Genomic DNA, 24,535 nt, shown 5'->3' with positions numbered 1-24,535 from the left:
ACCAAACTATTAACCCAAAAAATAGATAGAGTTGAATTTGTACGTAGTTCTAAGGATATGTGATATAACTTGACATAAATCGTAATAGTAAATAGAAATATCGAATATTGACTATAAAGGATGAAAATAAGCAAAGTTGAAAAGAGGATGATTTATGGATTAAGCAAAACGAATCAATCTATGAAGCTAAAAAAGGATAATTCTTCAATATGAGAGTGTATGATATCTGAGTTACAATGTATGCCAAAAACTTGATCTTTACAGAAATATAACCATCCCTCTTATAGTGGAAGGATCTACTTTAGATATAATTAAAAATACATAGTGGAGAACCTATGATAAATCAGCTTTTTCTTAATTCCCGCCGAGATTCTCTCCCTTAGTGCGGTTGTAACGGCTCTTGTCTATGAGCTCGATCCTGACCGGACTCGATATCTGTCGTTTTCAGGTTTAGAGTTCGATGTGGGTTCGAGCTCGATGTTGACTCGGGGCCCAGTATTAGGCCGGTAGTAGTTGGCCTTTGGCCCTTAAGCTCGATTCCACCGCTTCTCATCATAGTTCGATTTGGACCCGAGTTCGATAATGACTTCGAGCTCGGTATTTGACCTGTCCCTGAAATTCGAAGCTCGTTTGTACCTTCTTCGGATCCCATATCGATATTATGAAGACTTTCTTCGATCCATTATGTTCCCATCTCGATTAGTCGTACGAAAGCCAAAATCAGTTTCTACCGTATACAATAACAAATTACAATTTTCAAGTTTGTATGAGGAGCAAAGAAGAGTAAGTTCAGACGAATCAGAATAAATATGTAATTTTTTAAACAAATGGAGACATTTACTGAGAACGCTACGAAAGAAATATGTAGAATAGACGGGTTTCGTTCCATCAAGTAAATATCAACATAATTTATAATCAAACTATTACTATAATTTAAAATAAAATTATTAACATAATTCTGAAGTTTTCATCATCATAACTTAAATCTAGTATATGAAATAAAGAAAATACTAATGCATTATTGTTTTTATAAAAGAAACTAAATATATTTCTTGGAGTAGCTATTGATGATAATTTATGTTACATCAAGGTTGATATATGGGGACAAGTGCTTTAATTATGTTCATACTTGCCAATATTTTTTTTAATATTGGCAAAAGTAATTTGGTTCTCCAAATGAAACTGAAATAGGAAAAAAACAGAACTACTTGTTTGTTTTTTTGCTTAATTTTGGATGAATGAAGTACTTGTTGGTGGATGAAGCAGCATTTTATGTACATATTTTGGATAATGATCTTCCATTTTCTGATTAGTTCTTTATGAGCAGTGACAATTTATAAAAGCAACCAGCACAGAGTAAGAGGTTATTCTCCAATATAAATACCGAATGTAAGTTGTAAGTGCTTTCTTCTATGATCCAACTGCATATCCATAAATAGAGTCCAAAACTTGATTATCCAGTTATTTGATAGATATAATAATCCATTTTTCTTGCTATATTAATGAACTAAAGGACATCAAGTCAAAAGCCCATAGCTACAAAATAGTTGGAAGATGGGTTCTCCTGGTGAGAGAATTCAATCATATATATCAATATGGGAAAAAGGCAGGAGTACCTATAAAAGTTAATATATTTACCCTGCTTTACCCATAAAAGAATTTTACCCATTAAATAACACGACCTAAAATCCAACTAGTCATGATAGCACCTAGACTAGTCCGCTAGGTAAGCTAATTGGCAACAATCCAATTCAAATGACATTTACTGAGAGAAATAATGATATACATCTGAACTTTTATATAAAGAATTCCCAAGGACTAGTGTTACAAATCATGAGCTTCTAAGATTTAGAGTTTACAAAGCTAGTATGAAATAAATACATAATCTGTTTGAAATATACATGAACAGATTAATAATTCTAAAGCCACCAAGAACAAAGGCAACTATGACTGGGATGCACGTATGTCTTCAATGCCAGCTCCGGCCATACACAACAACATCATCATCCAAAATTTGCACGCAAGGTGCAGAAGTGTAGTATGAGTACAACCGACCCCATGTACTCAATGAATAACAAACCTAACCTATGTTGAAAGCAATGACAAGCTTGGACAATGGTCAGAGTCCAACACCAATAGCCAACAACAACTCATAACAATATAATAAAAGTAGTACAAGAAATAACTCAAAGATATGATGCTCAGCTTGTTCACAGTTAGGAGAAATAAACATGATTTTCAAGAATAACAATAAAACCCAAATCTTTCATCGAAATCACCGAAATATGAGTAAGTCAGAAATCTTTGATTTCTCCTAAAAACTTTCAACAACAGGTAAGATGTTTAAATCTCAGATAGAATGAGGAAAGTACATCTCTATGCCTACATGATGCGCGTGTGAAGTCATGAATGTCACAATACCGTGTAGCATGAGGAAATGCTTCTCTATGCATGTATGTCAAGTATACATGTCAATGAAATGCATCACAGTGATGAAATCATGTACTCACACTCTCATAGTACTCAATCTCACTGTCTCGCACTCCCACTCATCATGCTCAATCCCTCAGCACACTCAGTCACTCAGCACTGTACGGTGCCTGCTGCGGCGCGCAGCCCGATCCACATATAGCCATAAGGCTTGTTACGGTGTGCAACCCGATCCACATATATCCATAAGGCATGTTGCGGCGTGCAACTCGATCCACATTGAAAGTACAAGAGGAGGTGAATTGTCGATTTTTAATTTCTATATTCTAAGTAGTTGACTAGTTTACCAATTAGTCGACTAGAGATAAGACCAGAATAGTAATAATGCAGAATTAAAGTGCAAGAAATAAAAACACCAGGATTTTTATACTGATTCAGATTTAATGTGAATCCTACGTCCAGTCCCCTTGGGTTGCAAGGGTGATCTCTTTCAGTTGAAGTTTCTCGATTACAAGATGGTTGATGTAGCTTTACACCAACAACTTAGTCTCTATGCCACTTTTTCCTTTTTGATACAATGCTTTACTAATGTTTATCTCTTTTCTTCTCTCACTAATTGCACATCAGAACTAAAAAGAATTACAATGCTTGTTTGGAGTAGAACAAAAAGATTGATAATGGTTCGTTCAAAGTATATCTGCTTTAGGCCTAGAACGGATGTATATATACTTCGTGAGACCTTCTTGACTCTTGATTGACATGAATCTTGAGAGATTACAAACCCAATGGAGTTGATCCTTGAAATGAATCGTAAATTGATTCTTTCCAAGAATAAGGTCAGGTTTCCGTTGATCTTCCTTAATTTGTGGCCTTGACAAGCTTTTCTTCCGCTGGGCAGATCCTCTTGTTACTTGAGTGATTGACGATGGATTCCCTGATTTCGGGCTTTAACGATCTCCAGTATAGAGCTTTGAAATCTTGTTTTCCTTTGATTTTGGGGCCTTCCTATAATAGCTTCCGTCAATTATATATCAAATCATTGATTGATTCTTCTTCCAAATCTCCTCTGCTTCTTCCTTTTTCATCTCTAATCATTGATACATTTCCTTTTCTTTCATTCTAGAGCTCCCGTTGATGGGTTGTTTCCTTAGTCCATACGTGAGTGATAGGTAATCTTGATTCCTTTGTTAAAATCTCTTGTGATCCAGCACCAAACGTGATATATTATTTCATCATTGAAACTCATATTTAATAATCTCCCCCTTTTTGATGATGACAAAAAATATATAAACAACAGTTTACCTCCCTGTTGGCTTGCTCTGCTGTAGTCGACTTCATATGCTTTAGTCGACTCCCCCTCAACAAGTGCTGAATACTAGTAGCATATTGCTTCATATGCTTCTGTCGACGCCCCCTCAACAAGTGCTAGTATTTGTCCTGCAATGTATAACTATCTATTCTCCCCCTTTTTGGCATCAACAAAAAGCGGATATTCATATATATAATTTAGAATAAGTTAAAATAGGCAAATATTTGCAGATTATAGGCATGCAAAGGTTAGCAGAAGTAAAGAAAATATCCATTGACTGGTTATCCAGTCCAAAATAGCAAAAAAAACAAAAGATTATCTGAAACATCCACAACTAACAACGCAAGAAGTAAGTGAGAGTGAAAATCGCCTCCTTTAGACGCTCAAAGCTGGCATTAGCAGAAACTGTCACCCCATCAATCCTGTCATGTACTTCCTTGAAGGCTTTGACTGCGTTTTCTGCAAGTTTGAGAATTTTTACCCTTATCTTTGAAACATCAGACCCAGTCTCTTTGGACAAGGCATAGATGTCCCCAATAGTTGATTGAGTTTCACCAAGAAGATCTTTGATGATGGTCAGCTTGTTGTCAATGGCCGTTAATTTGTCTACAAGATCAGGATCACTTACACTATGATGGGAAACAAATACTTTGATCTTTGAATCGGGATAAACATTCATGACTTCACCTTCCTGTTTCTTCACCCAAGAACCCTTAACACACACATACCCCATACTAGTAAAGGCTCTAGAGTTGTAGGATTTTGAAACAGAAAGAAAGGGGTATTCTGAGATAGAGACGTTGTGGGCTTCCAAGAGTTGGGTGATAACCATACTATAGGGTAGACTAGTGGGGTCATCAACACTTTCAATCATGAAGTTTATGACCCATGAGGACAGTTTAACATTACGTTTGGTCACTAGACAATAGACAAGAAAGGTGTCTCATTGAGAGAAGGTGGAGAACGAGCCAGTGCGAGGAAGAATGGTAGTTACAACAATATGGGCCAGAACTCGAGTTTCAAAACTAACATCACTGGGACCTAATTGGTTATGAAGAAAATTAGATGGACACTCAGCTATACAATATTTTTCTTGATTAAAAAAAAGTTTCAAAATTATCAGGCCATGTATTATTTTGAAGAGAATGGGAAAGCCAGAGTACTTACACTGAAATATTGAGTCAAACATGGCACAATCAAGGACAATGTGTTTTCCTAGAGCTAGAGATTCTAACTTATCAGATTTTATAGAACGAAGATTGGCATAAAACATCCTCACTAAAGGTTCATAAACTTTTGGAGGGGGTACAAAGAGAAATTTTGACCATCCTTGAAAAACAAATAAATCTTTTACCTTATAATTGAGGGCCTCCGTGTCATCAAGATCGATTATTCTCCTGTGAGCAATGGGCTTGTCTTTCAGAGCATCAAAGATATCTCTATTTGGGGTATCCCAGAAATTGAGGTCGAACTCTAGAGAACTTGAGAGGTCTACTTTAGATTTCTTGGGGGTCTTCCATGGGTCTTTTTCCAATATCGTTTTCTCCAAGAGAGTGGTCAGATGGTTCTGCCTGAGAAGAGGCAAACCCATCTGAGTGGTCAGACCCTAGGTCTACTTGTTCTGGAGGCTGAGAAGAGGTTTTTCCCTTAGAACGAGTACTTTTTCTTGTGGAGGCAGTGGGATTCTTGGAGTGTTTAGCCATTGGAGAATTTTTTGAAGAAGGGTTTCTTAGCGATAAGAACAATGAAGACAGGAGAAGATGGTTCAGAGGGTTAAAAAGAAAAGATTTTGACAGTTGAGTACAGGAAAGGAAAGGGTGTTAGTGAAAGGTCATGATGATTTATTTTCCTTTCTTGAAAGTTGTGACTGATGGGAAAAGAGAGGGAAATCGGAGGCACTTAATTAATGCGTACATACAGAGAAAAGAAAACTGAAAATATTAGACACATAAGAATTAAAATTAACACATAGGTCCTAATTTTTATGATCAAGCGAAATAATACCAAGTAGTTCTCTTAGGGAGAAAAATCTATCTTCAAGTAAATGCTTAGTAAAAATGTCTGCTAGTTGATTAGTGGTGCCAACAAATGATAACTCTATATCTCCCTTAACGACATGATCTCTAATGAAATGATATTTAATATCTATATGCTTTGCCCTAGAATGATGCACAAGATTCTTTGAGAGATATATACCACTAGAGTTATCACAAAATATTTGAATAGGTTTAAAAGATAGTTCATAGTTACCCACTTGGTGAGACATCCATAGTAACTGTGCACAACACTGTCCACTGGCAATATATTCTGCCTTAGTTGTGGATAATGCAGCTGAGCCTTGTTTTTTACTGTTCCATGATATTAACGCCTTTCCCAGTAATTGACATGTTCCACTGGTGCTCTTTCTATCTTCCTTATCACCTGCAAGATCAGCATCTGAAAAATCTTCAAGCTTAAAATTGTTAGAATGTGGGTACCATAATCCATAAGAAACAATTCCTATGAGATAACGAATTATTCTCTTTACTGCACTCAGATGTAATTCCTTAGGAGCTGACTGAAACCTGGCATATTTACACACACTGAACATAATATCTGGTCGACTGGCAGTAAAGTAAAGTAAAGAGTCAATCATTCCATGGTATTTAGTTTCATCAACTGGATTTTCTTTTTCGTCCTTGTCAAGATTTGTTGACGGGCTCATTGGTGTGCCAATTGCTTTAGCACTAATCACGCCAAACTTTTGAATTAATTCCTTTGTATATTTTGTCTAGCATATGAAAGTTCCTTCTTCAGATTGTTGAATTTGAAGTCCAAGAAAAAACGTAAGCTCTCCCATCATGCTCATTTCAAACTCACTTTGCATGAGATTAGCAAATTCCTTGCACAAAAGGGGGTTAGCACTTCCAAAGATAACATCATCAACATAGACTTGAATAATAAGATTACCTTCTGATGATCTTTTGATAAATAATGTAGTGTCTGCTTTACCTCTTGAGAAACCATTATCAAGTAGAAATGAGCAAGGCCTTTCGTACCAGGCTCAAGGAGCTTGTTTGAGTCCATACAGAGCTTTAGCCAACTTATACACATGGTAAGGAAATTTTGAGTCTTCAAAACCAGAAGGTTGTTTTACATACACCTCCTCATCAATAAATCCATTTAAAAAGGTGCTTTTGACATCCATTTGGAAAAGTCTAAATCTTTTGAAGGATGCATATACAAGAAGAATTCGTATAGACTCTAGTCGAGCTACTGGAGCAAAAGTTTTATCGTAGTCGACTCCTTCCTGCTGAGAGTAGCCTTGGAATGCTAATCTAGCTTTATTTCGCACAACCTTTCCATCTTCATTCAATTTGTTTCTAAAAACCCATTTGGTTCCAACTACGGCAGCATTTGCAGGTTTGGGTAGCAGTTCCCTGACTTGATTTTTATCAAATTGACCGAGTTCCTCCCGCATTGCTTGTACACAGCTAGAGTCTTTTAATGCTTCCTCAACCTTTTTTGGTTCGATCTGAGAGATGAGTGCTACATTTGCCTTTTTCTTGAGAGCTCCCCTGGTTTTCATTCCTTCACTTGGATCTCCTATGATATATTTTTGAGGATATTCCGGTTCACTTCTCCACTCATTTGGACGTGTTCAAATTGTAGGAGTAGTTGACTCCTTCTGTGATTCTGGTTGATTGCTGACTAGTTCATTAGTCGACTCTGTAACAGCGTCTCTGCTATCAGTCGACTTTTATGATTTGCTTGTCTGTGATATTTTTTGGTTGATATCTTCATCACCTGCAACAATTCCTTTCTCGGTCATAGTGTTATTTTCATCAAATATGACATGTACTGATTCTTCTACATATAAAGTACGCTTGTTATAAACTCTAAATGATCTACTATTTATGGAATAACCTAGAAAAATACCTTCAACACTTTTTGGATCAAATTTTCTAAGATTGTCCTTACCGTTATTGTGAATGAAACACTTGGTTCCAAATGGATGAAAATAGCCTACGTTGGGCCGCTTACCTTTCCATAATTTATATGGAGTTTTCTTCAAGATAGGTCTTATAAGACATCTGCTGAGAATATGGCAGGCTGAGCTTACTGCTTCTTCCCAAAAATAATTTGGCAGGGAATGTTCTAATATCATTATTTTAGCCATATCTTGTAGAGTTCGATTTTTTCTCTCAACTACTTCATTCTGTTGAGGTGACCTTGGAGCTGAAAAGTTGTGAGTATATCCTTGATCATTACAGAAATCTTCAAATGCTCTGCTTTCGAATTCTCCTCCATGGTCACTATGGATTGTTGTAATAATATACCCTTTTTGTCTTTCAACTCTTTTACAGAAAATCTCAAAGTTTTTCAAAGCTTCATATTTATGAGATAAGAAAATCATCCATGTAAAACGTGAGTAGTCATCAATAATAATAAAAGGATATCATTTTCCTCCAATGCTAGCAGTTCTAGTGGGTCCAAACAAATCTATTTCAAGCAATTGTAGGGGCTTGGTCGTAGACACAATGTCTTTGCTTTTGAAAGAGTTTCTGGTTTGTTTACCAATCTGACATGCATCACATACATGATTTCTAAAAATATTGAGTTTAGGAAGTCCAATAACTAAATCATGCTTGTAAAGTTTCTCAATTAGATGCATGCTTTCATGACCAGGTTTCTTATTCCACAACCATGGATCATCAGATATAGATGATAAGCAGATGTGACTATCTAAATTTTTAATGCCATCAAGAATGTAAACATTTCCATACCTTTTTTCTAGAAGTATTATTTTACTTGACTCAGCTTCAATAGCGCATCCTGTTTTCTTGAATTTGACTTTATACCCTGAGTTACATAGTTGACTTATACTCAGGAGATTATAGTTGAGTCCATCTACAAGATATACTTCAATAATATCATAGTTGTTATTGAATGGAACTGTGCCGGTTCCAACTATCTTTCCTCTTGAATCATCACAAAATTTGACACTTTCTCCATTTATCTTAGTAACTTCTTTGAACAGGTTTTTGTCACATGTCATGTGACTGGAACACGCACTGTCTAAGTACCATTTTCCTTTGCGGCTCTTTCTGTGAAGTTCCTGCAAAATAGAATTATCACCTTCTTTTAGGTACCCAAGCTTGCTTAGGTCCTTGCTGGTTAGTACTACTGGAATCAAGCTTGTTTTTTGGTTTCCAAATCCATCCTGATACATTAGACTTATGAAATCTACAAAAAGAGTATTAATGTCCAGCTTTGTTACAGTAATGACACACATTGATTGATCCAGTTTTTGATCTATCACTTGTGTTAGTACTTGTGGACTCAGTTATAGCCTACCCTTTTCCAGTTGACTTGTAAGTTGCCTGGTTGGACTTGACGGAACTGTGACTGGTGGATTTGTGCATGCCATTCAATTGCATTTGCAATTCCTGAACCTCATTTTGAAGTACATCCCTTTGGATTTCACATACTTCAAGTTTGAGTTCCCAGTCCTTCTTTTCCCTATTGAGTCTTTTCAATTCATTCAACATCTTTTGTTACTCCTTTAGGGTGAGATCAAGAATATCTTGCAATTCATTATATCTATCACAGTTATAAGATCTTACCTTGCTTGTTTCACCTCGTGCCATGAAACAATTTTAGTATTTCCTTTGCTTTCATCGTCTGATGTGTCTTCATCAGTCCAGCATCTAGAGTATTTGTTCATATCATTTTCTAAAATTGTCATGAAGCACAAATTTGCTATTTCTTCATGTTCTGAGCTTTCTTCATCACTCCAGCTTCCGAAAGATTTGTTTTTGTTGAATCCTCTAGAGGTTTTTCTCTTAAGTTGAGGACATTGAGCCTGAACATGCCCATACCTTTCGCATTTATAGCATTTCCCATCATTCTTGTCTTGTTCATTATATTGCCTGGTTCGCCTGGACGACATCCTTCCCTTTTTGTATTTCTATACCTTCTTATTAATCCATTCATATTCCTTGATACCATGGCAATTTCTTCTTCAAGAGCTTCTAGATCGTCATCAATATCATCTTCAGGTACTTTAGTTATAGCCTTGAAGGCAACTGTTTTCTTCTTCTCTTCCTGATTTATTTTCTTGAGATGGGTTTTCTCGAACACTATAAGATCTCCTCGTAATTCATCATATGAAAGTTTGTTTAGATCTTTGGATTCGAGGGCAACTACTTTTGTTTGCCATGTGGTAGGCAAACTCCTCAGAAACTTGATCACCACTTGAGTAGGGCTTTCCAAAGGCTTTCAGATCACCAAAGAATTTGCTAAATCTTGCAAACATTTCCTCAATGGATTCTCCTTCTTTCATCTGGAAGAGTTCATAGTCATGAACCAACATGTTTATCCTTGTTTCTTTCACTTTGCCGGTTCCTTCATAAGTAACTTCCAGTTTATCCCACATTTCTTTGGCAGTATCACAACTTGAAATCTTCTCGTAGTCTTCTCCACTTATAGCATTATAAACTAATTTTGATCCTTAGCATTAACATGAACAACAACTATTTGCTCATATGTGTATTTGTCTATATCCTCAGGATCAGCGGGAGGTTGAGCTGCTACAGGCAATGGGTTGTTTCCCTTTTTTAAGATACGCTATACCTTGACATCAGATTTTGCATAGATTTCCATGCATACTTTTCAGTGGGAGAAATGTTGTCCATTGAAGTATGGTGGCCTTACTTAAGATGTCCCTTTTTGAAATAGTTCTCCAATTGTTACTTGATTTTCCATGATCTTTTCTCACTAGCTGTTAAGCAAAAGATAAAAGTGTGAGACCGGCTCTGATACCAATTGAAAGTACAAGAAGGGAGTGAATTGTCTATTTTTAATTTCTGTATTCCAAGTAGTTGACTAGTTTACCAATTAGTCGACTAGAGATAAGACCAGAATAGTAATAACACAGAATTAAAGTGAAGGAAATAAAAACACCAGAATTTTATACTGGTTCGGATTTAATAGGAATCCTACGTTCAGTCCCCTTGGGTTGCAAGGGTGATCTCTTTCAGTATTTAAAGTTTCTCGATTACAAGATGGTTGATGTAGCTTTACACCAACAACTTAGTCTCTATGTCATTTTTACCTTTTTGATACAATGCCTCACCACTGTTTATCTCTTTTTCTTCTCTCACTAATTACACAGCAGAACTAAAAACAATTACAATGCTTGTTTGGAGTAGAACAAAAAGAGTGATAATGGTCCGTTCAAAGTATGTCTGCTTCAAGCCTGGAACAGATGTGTATATATATACTTCGTGAGACCTTCTTGACTCTTGATTGACGTGAATCTTGAGAGATTACAAACCCAAGGGAGTTGATCCTTGAAACAAATCGTAAATTGATTCTTTCCAAGAATAATGTCAGGTTTCCGTTGATCTTCCTTGATTTTTGGCCTTGACACGATTTTATTCCACTGGGCAGATCCTCTTGTTACTTGAGTGATTGACGATGGATCCCCTGATTTCGGGCTTTAACGATCTCCAGTGTAGAGCTTTGAAATCTTGTCTTCCTTTGATTTTGGGGCCTTCCTATAATAGCTTCCGTCAATCATCTATCTAATCATTGATTGATTCTTCTTCCAGATCTTCGTTGTTTCTTCCTTTTTCAGCTCTAATCATTGATACTTTTACTTTTCTTTCCTTTTAGAGCTCCCGTTGATGGGTTGTTTCCTTAGTCCATAAGTGAGTGATAGGGAATCCCCATTCCTTTGTTTTATCCCTTGTAATCCTGCACCAAACGTGATATATTATTTTGTCATAATTGAAACTCATGTTTAACACACATATCTCACTCACAACATGGCTATCAGGCCCCCAACTCAGTCATCAATCTCTCCAGTCTCTAGGGCTCACAAATCTCATGCCAATCAGCCCAAACAATGATAACATGTTGCGACGACAAACGATAACAGAAACTGAGATATGATATGCAAAATAATGAATATGACTGAGTATGTAACTGCAATTTAATCAAATAACTCAACAATAGAAATGACCTAAGTGGGTCCCAACAGAATAAGCATATAGCCTAAATATAGTTTCTAACAATGATAACATGTTGTGACGACAAACGATAATAGAAACTGAGATATGATATGCAAAAGAATGAATATGATTGAGTATGTAACTGCAATTTAAGAAAAATAACTCAACAATAGAAATGACCTAAGTGGGTCCCAATAGAACAAGCATATAGCCTAAACATAGTTTCTAACATGGATCTTAGCTAAATTACTCTAGTACATAGAATTTTCATGGATAAAGACAAGATTAGGTAACTAAATAGTACCACAGAATCAACCGAATCATAATTCACACGGTGCACGCCCACACGTCCGTCACCTAGCATGTGTGTCACTTCAACACCAAACACATAACACGTATATTCAGGGGTTCATACCCTCAATACCAAGTTTAGAAGTGTTACTTACCTCGAACAAGCGGAATTCAATACCGAGCTAGCCAAACAATACTCTAGAAATGCCATCCCTCGCGTACCGACCTCCGAACGGCCCAAACCTAGCCAAAAGCAACTCAAATACATCAAATAATGCCAAATGATAAAGGTCGAATCTTTAATCAAAAGCCCAAAGTCAACAAAAAAGTCAAACCCGAGCTCGCACCTCGGAACCCGACAAAACTCATAAAATCCGATAACCCATTCAATTAAGAGTCCCACCATACTAGTTTCACTCAAATGCGACTCTGAATCGATGTTCAAACCTCAAAAATTCACTTTATGAAATTTTAAAAAATAAACCCCAATTTCTCTTTTGCAATCATCAACCAAATGCCAAAAACGAGGATAGAGTCATGAAATATAATCAAAATCGAGTAGAGAACACTTACCCCAATCCATATGGTGAAATCGCCTCAATTCGAGCTCCATAAATCAAAATATGCTAAAATGAACTCAAAATACTGAAATTTGATGTTTTAATGCACTGCCAGGGGTCCCTCTTCGCGATCGCGGTCCCCAACGTCACGATCGCGATTCAAAAAATATTCCAGCTCAATTTTTACCCTTCGTGATCGTGAACATTCCCCCGCTATCGCGATGAACAAATTCCAATAAGCTTGCCCAACTGTTCCAGATAGCCTGTAGTATATCAGCCATAACATTTTGTATAAAACTGCAAATGACAAACGGTTTGACTTTCTGAAAACTAGACACAAAGGGCTACAACTTTCATTTTTGGATCATCTTCAATTCCTTATAGATTGCAAGATATAAACTTCCAAAGTCGGGTCACTGACATAAGAATTTTTTCTTCGCGAAAGTGAAGAATGCTCCGCGAACACTATTCACAGGTGCCCTTTTTCCATTTTACTCATCGTGAACATGACCCAAAGTCCGCGATCGCGATGCACACTGCTGTAGCCAAAAACCAGCAACTCAAACTGGCCTAGAAATGGTTCGAAATTACCCCGAAACTCACCTGAGCCCCCGTCCGAACATACCAACAAGTCTCAAAATATATTACGGACCTACTCGAGGCCTCAAATCACACATATTAACATCAAAACCATGAATCGTCGATCAAGATCAATCTCTTAAGTTCATAAACTTCTAACTTCGAACCAAGCGTCCGATTCAAGCCTAACCAATATAGAATGAATCCAAATTTTGCATACAAGTTCCAAATGACATAACGAACCTATTCCAACTCCCGAAACAACAATTAAAATCTGATATCATCAAAGTCAACTCCCGGTCAAACTTATGAACATTACAAACCTTCAAATTGCCAACTTTTGCCAAACAGTACCGAAACATTCTAGAAACATCCAAATGCGAATTCGGGCATACACCCAAGTCAAAAATTAACATCATGACCTTACAAAACCATCAAAACTTTAATCCGAGGTCAAATACTAAAAAGTCAAACTTGGTCAACTCTTCCTACTTAAAGCTTCAAACATGAAATTCATCCTTCCAAACTAAATTCGATTCACCCGAAAACCGAAACCGATGATACACAAAAGTCATAATACATCATATGGACCTACTCATTCCCTCAAACCACCAAGCGAAGTGCAAATGCTCAAAACGACCGGTCGGGTCGTTACACTATCCATTTAAGCTAAACGGACGAGTATGTCAAAATAACTACCCACGCTAATGCCCTACCTATAAAAATGAAAAAGCTGCCCAAATTTGGCAGAATTTCACAAATATTAGCGCACAAAAACTGAGATTCCACCAGCATCACAAAATCGTTGTTGAAGATTTAAAGATCGCAAGCTTGAAAAAACAGCGAAGATGCTGATTTGAGTAAAAATATTAAAATTTGACTTTTTCTCCTTAAATTTTGTAGAACTAAAAATATTTTCAATCTGTCCGAATCATAACAGTTGATTTGACTTTTGAAGATGTTGAAACCTTTGCTGCTCAAATTCGCATCGTGTTATTTAGATTTTGATTTTGCAGATTACAGAAGTTTAGCGCTCAAACTTCTGAATTTTTAATTGAAAATGTTGTTCTCAATTTGGAGATCTGAAGATCTGGAGGTTTGAATCATAACAGCTGATTTGAGTTCGAAAAATCTTCTGTTGAAATTCAGTATTTGACATTAACATAATTAAAATTTGCACAGTCGAGATTTGAATTTGGACATAAAAGTAGTTATAAGTTCAGAATCTGTATAACCATGGAAAATATACCAATTTTTCTACATCATAGTGGAGAATGGAATGATAACCATAATTTCATAAACTTTCGCGTTGATGCAATTCTAATAAAGACCTGTTGGAAATTTGAACAACTTCTTAGAGAGATTGCAAAGCAGCTGCAAAACAATAGTAACACAATAGTTATTCAATATGCTATTGCTCAAGGATCCGCCAATTATAATTTGCAGTGATATGAGTGTTAGTGTTTACATGGAATTGAAAAAGATTAAGTGCAGGGATGACAACACTCCCACTATGTATGTCGTTTTCTAAAAATACAATAGCTGCAAGCACCTCCAATTTTGATGTTGCTACAATTTCATAAAAAATTGCACAATTTGAAAGCAGTCATATGATCAACACTTTTGATGTGCAAGAAGGAAATAATACCAATGTAGAACTTGATGATGCAAACATCATAACTAATCAATGTCACGACCCCAATTCCCCTCCATAGGACGTCATGACGACACCTAGTGTCTAAGACTAGGTAAGCCTAACAACATGCAGAATAATTGAAATAACAATAGATATAAGTATCAAACTCAACAGTTGTATAAAAATAACATTACAACTCAGCATACACCAATCTTAAGTATCAAACTCAACAGTTATAAGTATGAATACTAGATAATCTTATACATCATGTCTATATATAAAGAATAATGAAATAAGGCATCTAGAGAGAGGGAGACTGCGAGGCCTGCGGACGCCGGCAGGTATACCTTGAAGTCACCACAGTAGAATCCCAAGTACTGCCTAGGCTGGTAAGAAGTACCTGGATCTGTACAAAACGATGTACAGAAGAGTAGCATGAGTACACCACAACGGTACCCAGTAAGTGACAAGCCTAACCTCGGTAGAGTAGTGACGAGGTCAGATCAGAGCCCTACTGGAAATAATAAAAGACTTAACAAATGTAGGCAGTGTAATAAAGACAGTAATGAAATTAAAACAATGAATAGAATAACAAGATTAGCTACACAGAACTAAGCAAATAGTGTAGCACGAGGAAAGATAATAAATAGTATGCTAAGGAAACAACGATCAAAGATAAGTACAAAGAATGGGGAAATGTCAACAAGAGTCACTACCGAGGTACCGCCTTGTAGTCTCAAATCACAAAAAATAAGTCACAACCTTTCCTTATATTACCGCGGGAGCCGAAAATCATTTTTCTCGAAATAGCATCCCGCGTTTTAGCCCACCTTATCATACCGCATGGCTTCTAGTAGTTTCCCTACTAGCCACGCGTATCAAGCCCACCTTATCTCACCGCATGCGTTTCAACACCTACACCTTATACCACCGCATGCATATCAATATCACAACGTATCACAAATCGCACCTCAAGTGCCCAATATCACAATTTTCAAGAGAAACCAAACAATAACAAAATTTCACAATAAGGAGCCCATAGCTCAACCACAATATACACAAAGTCTCAAAAATAATAACCGAAAGAATAACTCAATGGAATGATATTTCACAACTTAGCAGTTTGCCTCAATAGGAATCACAATACAAATTTCCACAATGAGATATTCCAAGAAATAGCAATTTCAAGTAAGAATTCAACAGTTAAATAATGAATACGAAATAAAGAAACAAGAATTTTAACTAAACATGTAGAGCAATTAGAAAGTAAGAGATAAGACAAGTAGATAGGTGAAATTAGACTAAACATGATAACAATAACATATTAAAGTAACTCAATTAAAGCATGAAAGGATTCTACATAGCTAAAAGCCGGCAATTTCCACATTTAGCCCATGTACACACTCGTCACCTTGAGTACACGGCTCTTACACATCACAGTTATAACAAGCAACACCAATCCCAAGGGAAAATTCCCCCACACAAAGTTAGGCAAGCAACTTACCTCAAACCACGCTAAATCAATCCACTAGAAGGCCTTTCCCTCGATTTTCCAACTTCGAACGACTCGAATCTAGCCAAAAATAATTTCATACTATAAATATAACTATAGGAAACTAATTCAAACAATGAAATTACAATCTTTGCAAAGAATTGAAAAACATCTACCCAAAAAGTCAACCCGAGCCCGCGTCTCGGAACCCGACCAAAATTATAAAATCCGAACACCCATTCGATATCTAGTCCACCCATACAAGAATTACCCAAATCTAACCTCAATTCGCCTTTCAAAACTCAAAAAATTAGCCTAAGGAGTTTCTATCATTTTCCCCCAATTTCCAACTCTAAAGCACTAATTAAATGAAGAAATTATCAATAGATTTATGTGAATTAATCAAAAACGAGTTATAATTCCTTACCCCAAAGTTATCTATGAAAAACCCTCGAGAAATCTTCTCCCACTGAGCTCCCTATGTCGAAAAATGAATTATGAATCAAAACCCTCGAATTTCGTATTTTTGCCCAGCGATCCTCGCATCTGCGGCCTTTGTGCCATTTTTGCAATGCCGCACCTGCGGAAAAACCATCGCAGGTATGGATTCCACTTAAGTCCAGGGGTTTCGCTTTTGCGGAGAAAAGGGTCACGCCTGCGGAAGCGCATCTGTGCCCAGGCATCCGCACCTGTGAACCCAGGCCTGGGTGGGGCTCCTCCGCTTCTGCGATGACCATGGCACACCAGTGTGTCCGCACCTGCGGCCAAACCATCTGCAAGTGCGATAACACCATAACAACAACACCTCAACAAAACACTAAGTCCAACAATGATCCGATTTCAATCCTATTCACAGTCTGGGACCTCATCTGAATATACCAAATAGTTCCAAAACACATAACGGACCTACTCGAGGCCAAAAATCACATCAAACAATATATATTCTACGAACCGCAACCCAATTTCATTCCTATGAACTATGAACTTCCACATTTTGAAACTGATGCTGATTCATACCAAATCCACTTTGATTGACTTCAAAATTCGCACACAAGTCATAATTGACATTGCGGACCTATTCCAACTTCCAGAATCAGGATCCAACCCCAATATCAATAAGGTCAACTCCTGGTCAAACTTTCCAAAATTCCCCATTTTCTAACTTTCGCCAAATCACGTCGAAATGACCTACGGACCTCCAAATCAACATCCGAACACACTCCTAAGACCAAAATCACTATACGGAGCTATCAGAATCATTAGAACTTCATTCCGGAGTCATCTTTACACTAGTCAAACTACGGTTAGCTCCTATGACTTAAATCTCAAACTTAAGGACTATGTGTCCTATTTCACTCCAAAACTCAACCAAAACCAAAAACCATCACCCCGGCAACTTACATAACCATAATATAACATAGAGGAAGCATAAAATATAGGATCAGGGCTAAAATACTCAAAATGACCGGCCTGGTCTTACATCCTCTCCCTCTTAAGACAAACATTCATCCTCGAACGAGAATAGAGACATACCTGAAGTGGTAAAAAGATGAGGATAATGACTACACATATCATGCTCGGTCTCCCAAGTCACCTCCTCCACAAGTTGACCCCTCCACTGGACCTTCACTGAAGCAATGTTCTTCAACCTTAACTTTCAAACTTGCCTGTCCAAAATGGCCACCGGCTCCTCAACATAAGACATAACCTTATCCAACTGGATTGAGCTGAAGTCTAACACATGAGACGGATCACCGGAAAAACTTCTAGAGCATAGAAACACGGAATACTGGAAGAACTACAACTAGACTAGGTGATAGTGCAAGCGTGTAGGCCACCTCTCCAATCCTCTCAAGTATCTCAAATGGCCCGATATACCTAGGGCTTAGCTGGCCCTTCTTCCCGAACCTCATAACACCCTTCATGGGCGAAACTCGGAGCAAGACCCGCTCCCCAACCATTAATGCAATTCGCATAACTCTTCTATCTAGATTGGGCTGTACGAAGTCGATCCTGAATCAATTTAACCTTTTTCAAAGTATCCTAAACCAAGTATATACCCAATAGCCTAGCCTCACCCTGTTCAAACCAACCCACCGAAGATCGACACTGTCTACCATACAAAGCCTCATATGGAGCCATCTGAATGCTCAACTGGTAGCTGTTGTTGTAGGAAAACTCTGCAAGTGGCAAGAACTGATCCCTAGAACCCCCAAACTCCATCACACATGCACCAAGCATATCCTTTAATATCTGAATAGTGCACTCGGACTGTCTGTGCGTCTGAGGGTGAAATGTTGTACTCAACTCCACCCCATGCCTAACTCATGCTGTATGGCCCTTCAGATCCACAATGTAAACTGCGTATCCTGGTCAAAGATGATAGATACCGGCATAACATGAAGCCTGACAATATCACGAATATAGACTTGAGCCAGCTGCTATGAAGAATAAGTAGTGAAATGAGCTGACTTGGTCAATCTATCCACAATTACCCATACTTCATCAAACTTCCTCCGAGTCTGTGGGAGCCTAACAACAAAGCTACATATTCTACTATGTTTTTCTTTATCCGCTCCCATTTCCACTCTGGAATCTCTAGCCTCTGAAGCAATCCACTTGGCCACTGATGCTCATACTTTACATGTTGACACTTTAGGCACCGAGCTACATATTCCACTATGTCTTTCTTCATCCGCCTCCACCAATAGTGCTGCCTCAAGTCCTGATACATCTCGGTAGCACCCGGATGAATGGAGTCCTGTGAGCCTCCTGGAGAATTAACTCACGCAAGCCATCTACATTGGGCACACATAGCCTGCCCTGCAACTGTAACACACCTTCATCCTCAATAGTGACCTCATTGGCATCACCGTGCTGAACCGTGTCCTTGAGGACAAGTAGATGGGGGTTGTCATATTGACGTTCTATGATGCGATCATAAAGAGAAGACCGGGAAACCACACAAGCCAATACTCGACTCGGCTAAAAAATATCCAATCTAACAAACTGCTTGGCCAAGGCCTGAACATCCAAGGCTAATGGCCTCTCTGCTACCGGTAGAAATGCTAAACCGCCCAAGCTCTCCTCCTTGCGACTCAAGGCATCGGCCACCATATTGGCCTTCCCGGGATGATATAGAATGGTGATATCATAATCCTTAAGAAACTCTAATGTCACGACCCCAAATTCCCTCCGTAGGATGTCGTGATGGCACTTAGTCTCTAAGACTAGGTAAGCCTATCAATGCGGAATAACAATAGAAATCTAAAATAAATAAATCTGCAAATTTACATAATTACAACTCCTATAACTCGATAGAGATAAGTCACAAGCTTCTAAGGATTTATCCTTAATATCTCTATATATCAGAGTCTTAGAGATGTTCTTGAGAGAGTTCGTACCTCAGACCCTTCGAGATGTATGGCGCGCGGAGTTTGAGTAGCTGCGCCAGGGCACTATGTCAGTGTCAGAGTATGTTGTTAGATTCAATGATTTGGACAGACATGCACCTACTTTGGTCGCTATAATTAGAGAGCGTGTCCGTAGATACATTGAGGGATTCAGGCATGATTTTCAGTTTAGCATGGCTTGGGAGTTAGAGTCGGATATTTCATGTCAGCAGGTGGTAGGGATCAATCTCAATATAGATGGCGTATGGGATCAGGAGAGAGACGACAGGCAGGGCCATGAGAGAGAGTACATGCGAGATTAGGAGAGAGAGGATAGAGAGGCAAGGAGGCCTCGTAGACTGGAGAGATCTACTGGTCCTTATTTTAGAGGCAGGGTACGACATGGTAGAGGTTTTGTGGGTCAGCCAGTTTAGTTTGCACTTCAGTCTTCGCACAATGTTTCTGGTGCTCAAGGGTCTCAGAGTACCCGTACCACACAGTTCCCATAACTACATTAGCAGAGAGGTTGCTTCGAGTGCGGAAATACCAACCACAGGGTGAGAGATTGTCCTAGATTCCGGACAAGTGTGTTACAACGGAGTATTCAGCCGAGTAGGGGGCGCCCAAGAGGGGAAGGCCCGGCGCGCTGATGTGTTTCATATAGTAGGCTTGAGGCCGTTGCGCCAGATGATTCCATACATATATGCTTTTGATTTTTTTAAAGAGGGGCACCATTTGTATTTTGTTTCAGTTCTGCTTATCGGGGTGAGTCCCCTATTTGTTGCTCCACCTATGGGTGAGTTCATGACTTAGTATTCTGTATATGTGTTTGCCCCTATTGGGAGACTCTATGGGTGGTAACCCGTGTGTATCGTTTGTTTCTATTCATGATTGAGAGTTTCGAGACTAGAAGTGAATTCCTATTGTCCATCATGGTAGGTTTGATGTGATTCCTGAATAATTTGGTTACGATTTATGATTTGATACTCTACCAGGGTGAGAGTTTAGTAAGTGTTGTAATTTTATTGGCAGAATTGAGTTAGTGGAAGATTTCCATTGGTATGATGTGTATTCGACTTGTGATTCAGAGTTGAGGGTGATTCGTAGTATGGTACTATTAGAGAGCTGTGCCTATCGGGGTTGTTTGATATTTCCCTGATGTGTTTCTCTTTACATATTCAGTCATTTTTGTTCTGTGCTTCTTGAGTTTTAGCTTTCGGGGTGTGTGCACGGTGGTGTTAGTTGTGACTTGTTGATTCGGGTGTGTAATGAAGGTGTCTTCATGTTTCTTGCATCATTGTCAGTGTTGTGGAGGTTTGAATTGGGTTCCTATTGGATATGAGGCTAATTACTGGAGGTGGTTTTGATTTCGTTCAGCTATTGTGATCAGAATTGTTATTATGGGCCTATATATGGTGTGTCATGTTGAGTGGTTATACCTTGTGGGTGTAGGCATGAGTTGTTACAGATGGTTGAGACTAATACCGGTTATGGATTTAGAATCGGGTCTTTTGAAGATAAATGGGAGGTGAGAATTTTGACTCTAAGGCTTAGCGGTGTTGGTAGAAAGGGTGAATTACAGTTGGGATAGTGTCGTCAGGCTTATGCGGATTGTGGTGACGTGGGGTCACCCGCGAGTGTATGTTTGATATGTACTTTCAATGATTTGAAGACTTCAAGGCAATTCTTAGCACGTTCGAGGACGAACGTTTGTTTAAGAGGGGAAGTATGTAACGACCCGACCGGTCGTTTTGAGAATTTAAGTCCCTTCTGGTGGCATAAGGCCCTGAGCAGCTTCGTATTATGTGTATTGACTTGCGTGCATGGTTGAATTCAGTTACCGAATGATTCAGAGTGATTTGGTACAATTGGTCCTTAAAACGGAAGCTTAAGTCTTAGGATTTTGACCGTAGTCGGAACTGTGTGAAGACGACTCCGGAATGGAGTTCCGTCGGTTTCGTTAGCCCTGTTGGGTGAGTTTTGACTTAGAGGCGTGTCCGAATTGTGTTTTGGAGGTCTGTAGCTCATTTAGGTTTGAAATGGCGAAAGTCAAATTTTTAGAGATTTGGACTGGAAGTGGACCTTTTGATTTCGGGGTCGGAATACAATTCCGAGAGTTGGAACAGCTCTATTATGTTATTTGGGACTTGCCTACAAAATTTGACTTCATTCCGGGTTGGTTTGATAGGTTTCGGCATGAGTTTTAGAAATTGAAAGTTTTGGAAGTTCATAAGTTTGATTCGTGGTGCAATTTGTATTTTCGGCATTGTTTGATGTGATTTGAGACCTTGAGCGAGTCCGTGTTAGGTTATGGAACTTGTTAGTATGTTTGGACGGGGTCCCAGGGGCCTCGGGTGTATTTCGGATGGGCTATGGGTCATTTCCTTCTATTTTTTAACTGCTGGTTCTGGTGTCTGATGTCCTTCTTCGCGATCGCGAAGCCCATTTTGCATTCGCAAAGCTCCTTTCTCGTTCGCGAAGCTCCTTTCGCGTTCGCGAAGTGTCTCTGCTGACCACCTCAATTTCCTTCTTCGCGTTCGCATAGTACGCCTCGCGATCGCATAGCTCTGCACATTTCCTTCATCGCGTTCACGTCCTCTATTCCGCGTTCGCATAGTAGAAACCAGGCCTTGGGCACTGGAGGTCGTTACTCTTCGTGTTTGCATGTTTCCCAAGGCGTTCGCGTAGGTTTCCGTCTCTTCTTATCCGCGTTCGTGAGCGCGTCTTCGCGTTCGCGAAGCACTTCCTGACAACCTTAATTTTTCTTTTTTACGAACGCGTCCCTTTCTCCGCGTTCGCGATGCACAAACACCTGGGCAGAATATAAAGTCCTCTATTCTGAGGGTTTGCCATTTTCACCATTTTTGGAGTTCTAGAGCTCGGTTTTGAGCGATTCTTTGTGGGATTTTCAAGCAAATTGATTGGGTAAGTGTTCTTCACCTAGAATTTAATATATTCCATGATTTTATCTTTATTTTTATCATTTAATTTGTGTTTTGAGTTGAGAAAAATGGTGGTTTTTGAAGAAAAGTTTCAAAATGAAAAATCATGATTTGAGGGACGAAATGGTATCAGAATTTGATGATTTTAGTATGGTTGGACTCATATCGGAATGGGTGTTCGGGTTTTGTGAAATTTGTCGGGTTTCGAGGTGAGGGCCTGGGGGTCGACCTTTGGACCGATTTTTAGATTTTGATAAAGATTGAGGCTTTATGATCCGTAATAGTCTCTTATGAGTTTTATTGATCTGGAATTTGAGGTTGGTGATTGGGTTTTCCTGAAGATCTCGCCGATGAAGGGTGTTATGCGTTTTGGGAAGAAGGGTAAGTTGAGTCCGCGGTATATTGGGCCGTACAAAATTCTTCGACGAATTGGACAGGTTGCTTACGAGTTAGAATTGCCATCTGAATTGGAATTTGTCCACCCGGTATTCCATGTATCTATGTTGAGGAAATGTATTGGAGACCCTTCTCGGGTCATCCCTATCAAAGATGTACAAGTTACAAAGGATCTATCATATGATGAAGTGCCAGTGGCTATATTAGATCGACAAGTCCGCAAGCTGAGAACAAAGGATGTAGCTTCCGTGAAAGTATTATGGAGGAACAAGAATATAGAAGAAATGACATGGGAAGCAGAAGAGGAGATGAAGTCTAAATACCCTTACCTATTCCAGAGTGAAGATAACGAGGATGCCGGGGGAAAGAAGGACGCATTATAAGGTGAAACGGCTCTATGAGGTAAGCAATAGCTTGTGAATACTCTTTTTTTTAATACAAAATGGTGATATGCAGATAATGTACATATCCATAATGCTTTGTATAGTCTTGTAAGGCCATAGGTTGGGTTTAACTGCTTGCAAGTTTGGCTAGTGTCCATTTTATGGGGGAAACTCAGCCGGAAATCTCCGTCGGAATCCACGATGAGTTAGACACCCCATAAACCCTTACATTCGAGGACGAATGTTCCTAAGGGGGAGAGGGTGTTACAACCCAAATTCGCATACCATAGATCACGTCGTAAGTTAGTCGATGTAAATCCAAGAAGAGATTATCTTTGAGATGATAAGAAGTTAATCCTATTGGTCTTAAACGATACAAGGGTGTATAAGAGTGGTTAACAAATATTAGAAGTTAAACGAATCAAGGATGTTGTAACCCGTATTTTCGGGTAACACTAGAGGTGATTAACTGTCCCAAGAGGTCTTGTTTTAATGTATTTGAATCATATAATATCCGCATCATAAGTCTTGAAGTCAAGCGAGTTATGAAACAAAAGTCGATAAAAGTTGTCGCAACTTAGGTTTATAATTTTACTTAAACTTTAGGTCAAATGTTACTGCATTTTTCTCCCAATGTGCTTGGAATTATGGGGTGATCTACCTATCAAATTGAATATCTATGAGTCTAGTTTCCAACGCATTAAACCGTTTGTCGATACGATCTCGGAAGAGAGAGATATTTGCATTTTCGCAAGAGTGCGCCAAGCTGCTCTCTATGGGGCCCACAAAGGCGGTTTAAGACATATGGACATATATAAGATACCTCAACCCCGTTTTAAGTCATTATTTTTCAGTATATTCAGACCTTATAACCCTAAAAACAGTCTCTCAAGGTTCTCTCATGATCCAAGACCCAAACAAAGGGCAAACAACACAAATCAAATGTCAGGAATCCCGTGGCGCTAGTAAGTTTCTTGTTCTTCTTGTTGTTGCTGATTTTTGTGTTGTTCCAGCTCGTGTGGGAGGTTGTTTTAAGTGTTTTATGTTCTGTAAATACACCTTCAAGTTTTTAATATCAACCCTAGATGATTTCAAGTCTTCTAAAGTAATTCTAGTGCCGAAAAACTC

General features: G+C 38.6%; 1 protein-coding gene across 1 annotated transcript; it reads right to left on the bottom strand.

The window, feature by feature from the left end:
• Window positions 1-5,714: 5,714 nt before the first annotated feature.
• Window positions 5,715-6,443, bottom strand: LOC138899981 (secreted RxLR effector protein 161-like). The gene has a single exon (XM_070186682.1). It carries the CDS (start codon window positions 6,441-6,443, stop codon window positions 5,715-5,717), a length of 729 nt encoding a protein of 242 aa, XP_070042783.1.
• Window positions 6,444-24,535: the final 18,092 nt, after the last annotated feature.

This window comes from Nicotiana tomentosiformis, chromosome 10 (assembly GCF_000390325.3).
Source record: "Nicotiana tomentosiformis chromosome 10, ASM39032v3, whole genome shotgun sequence".
In the NCBI taxonomy this organism is placed as follows: domain Eukaryota; kingdom Viridiplantae; phylum Streptophyta; class Magnoliopsida; order Solanales; family Solanaceae; genus Nicotiana; species Nicotiana tomentosiformis.
Note: the sequence above shows the minus strand (reverse complement) of the source record. Positions and strands in the feature narration are given on the sequence as shown.

Excerpts from the sequence above, each read along its gene's own strand:
- LOC138899981 (XM_070186682.1), bottom strand. The coding sequence starts at position 6,443 with ATGAGCCCGTCAACAAATCTTGACAAGGACGAAAAAGAAAATCCAGTT.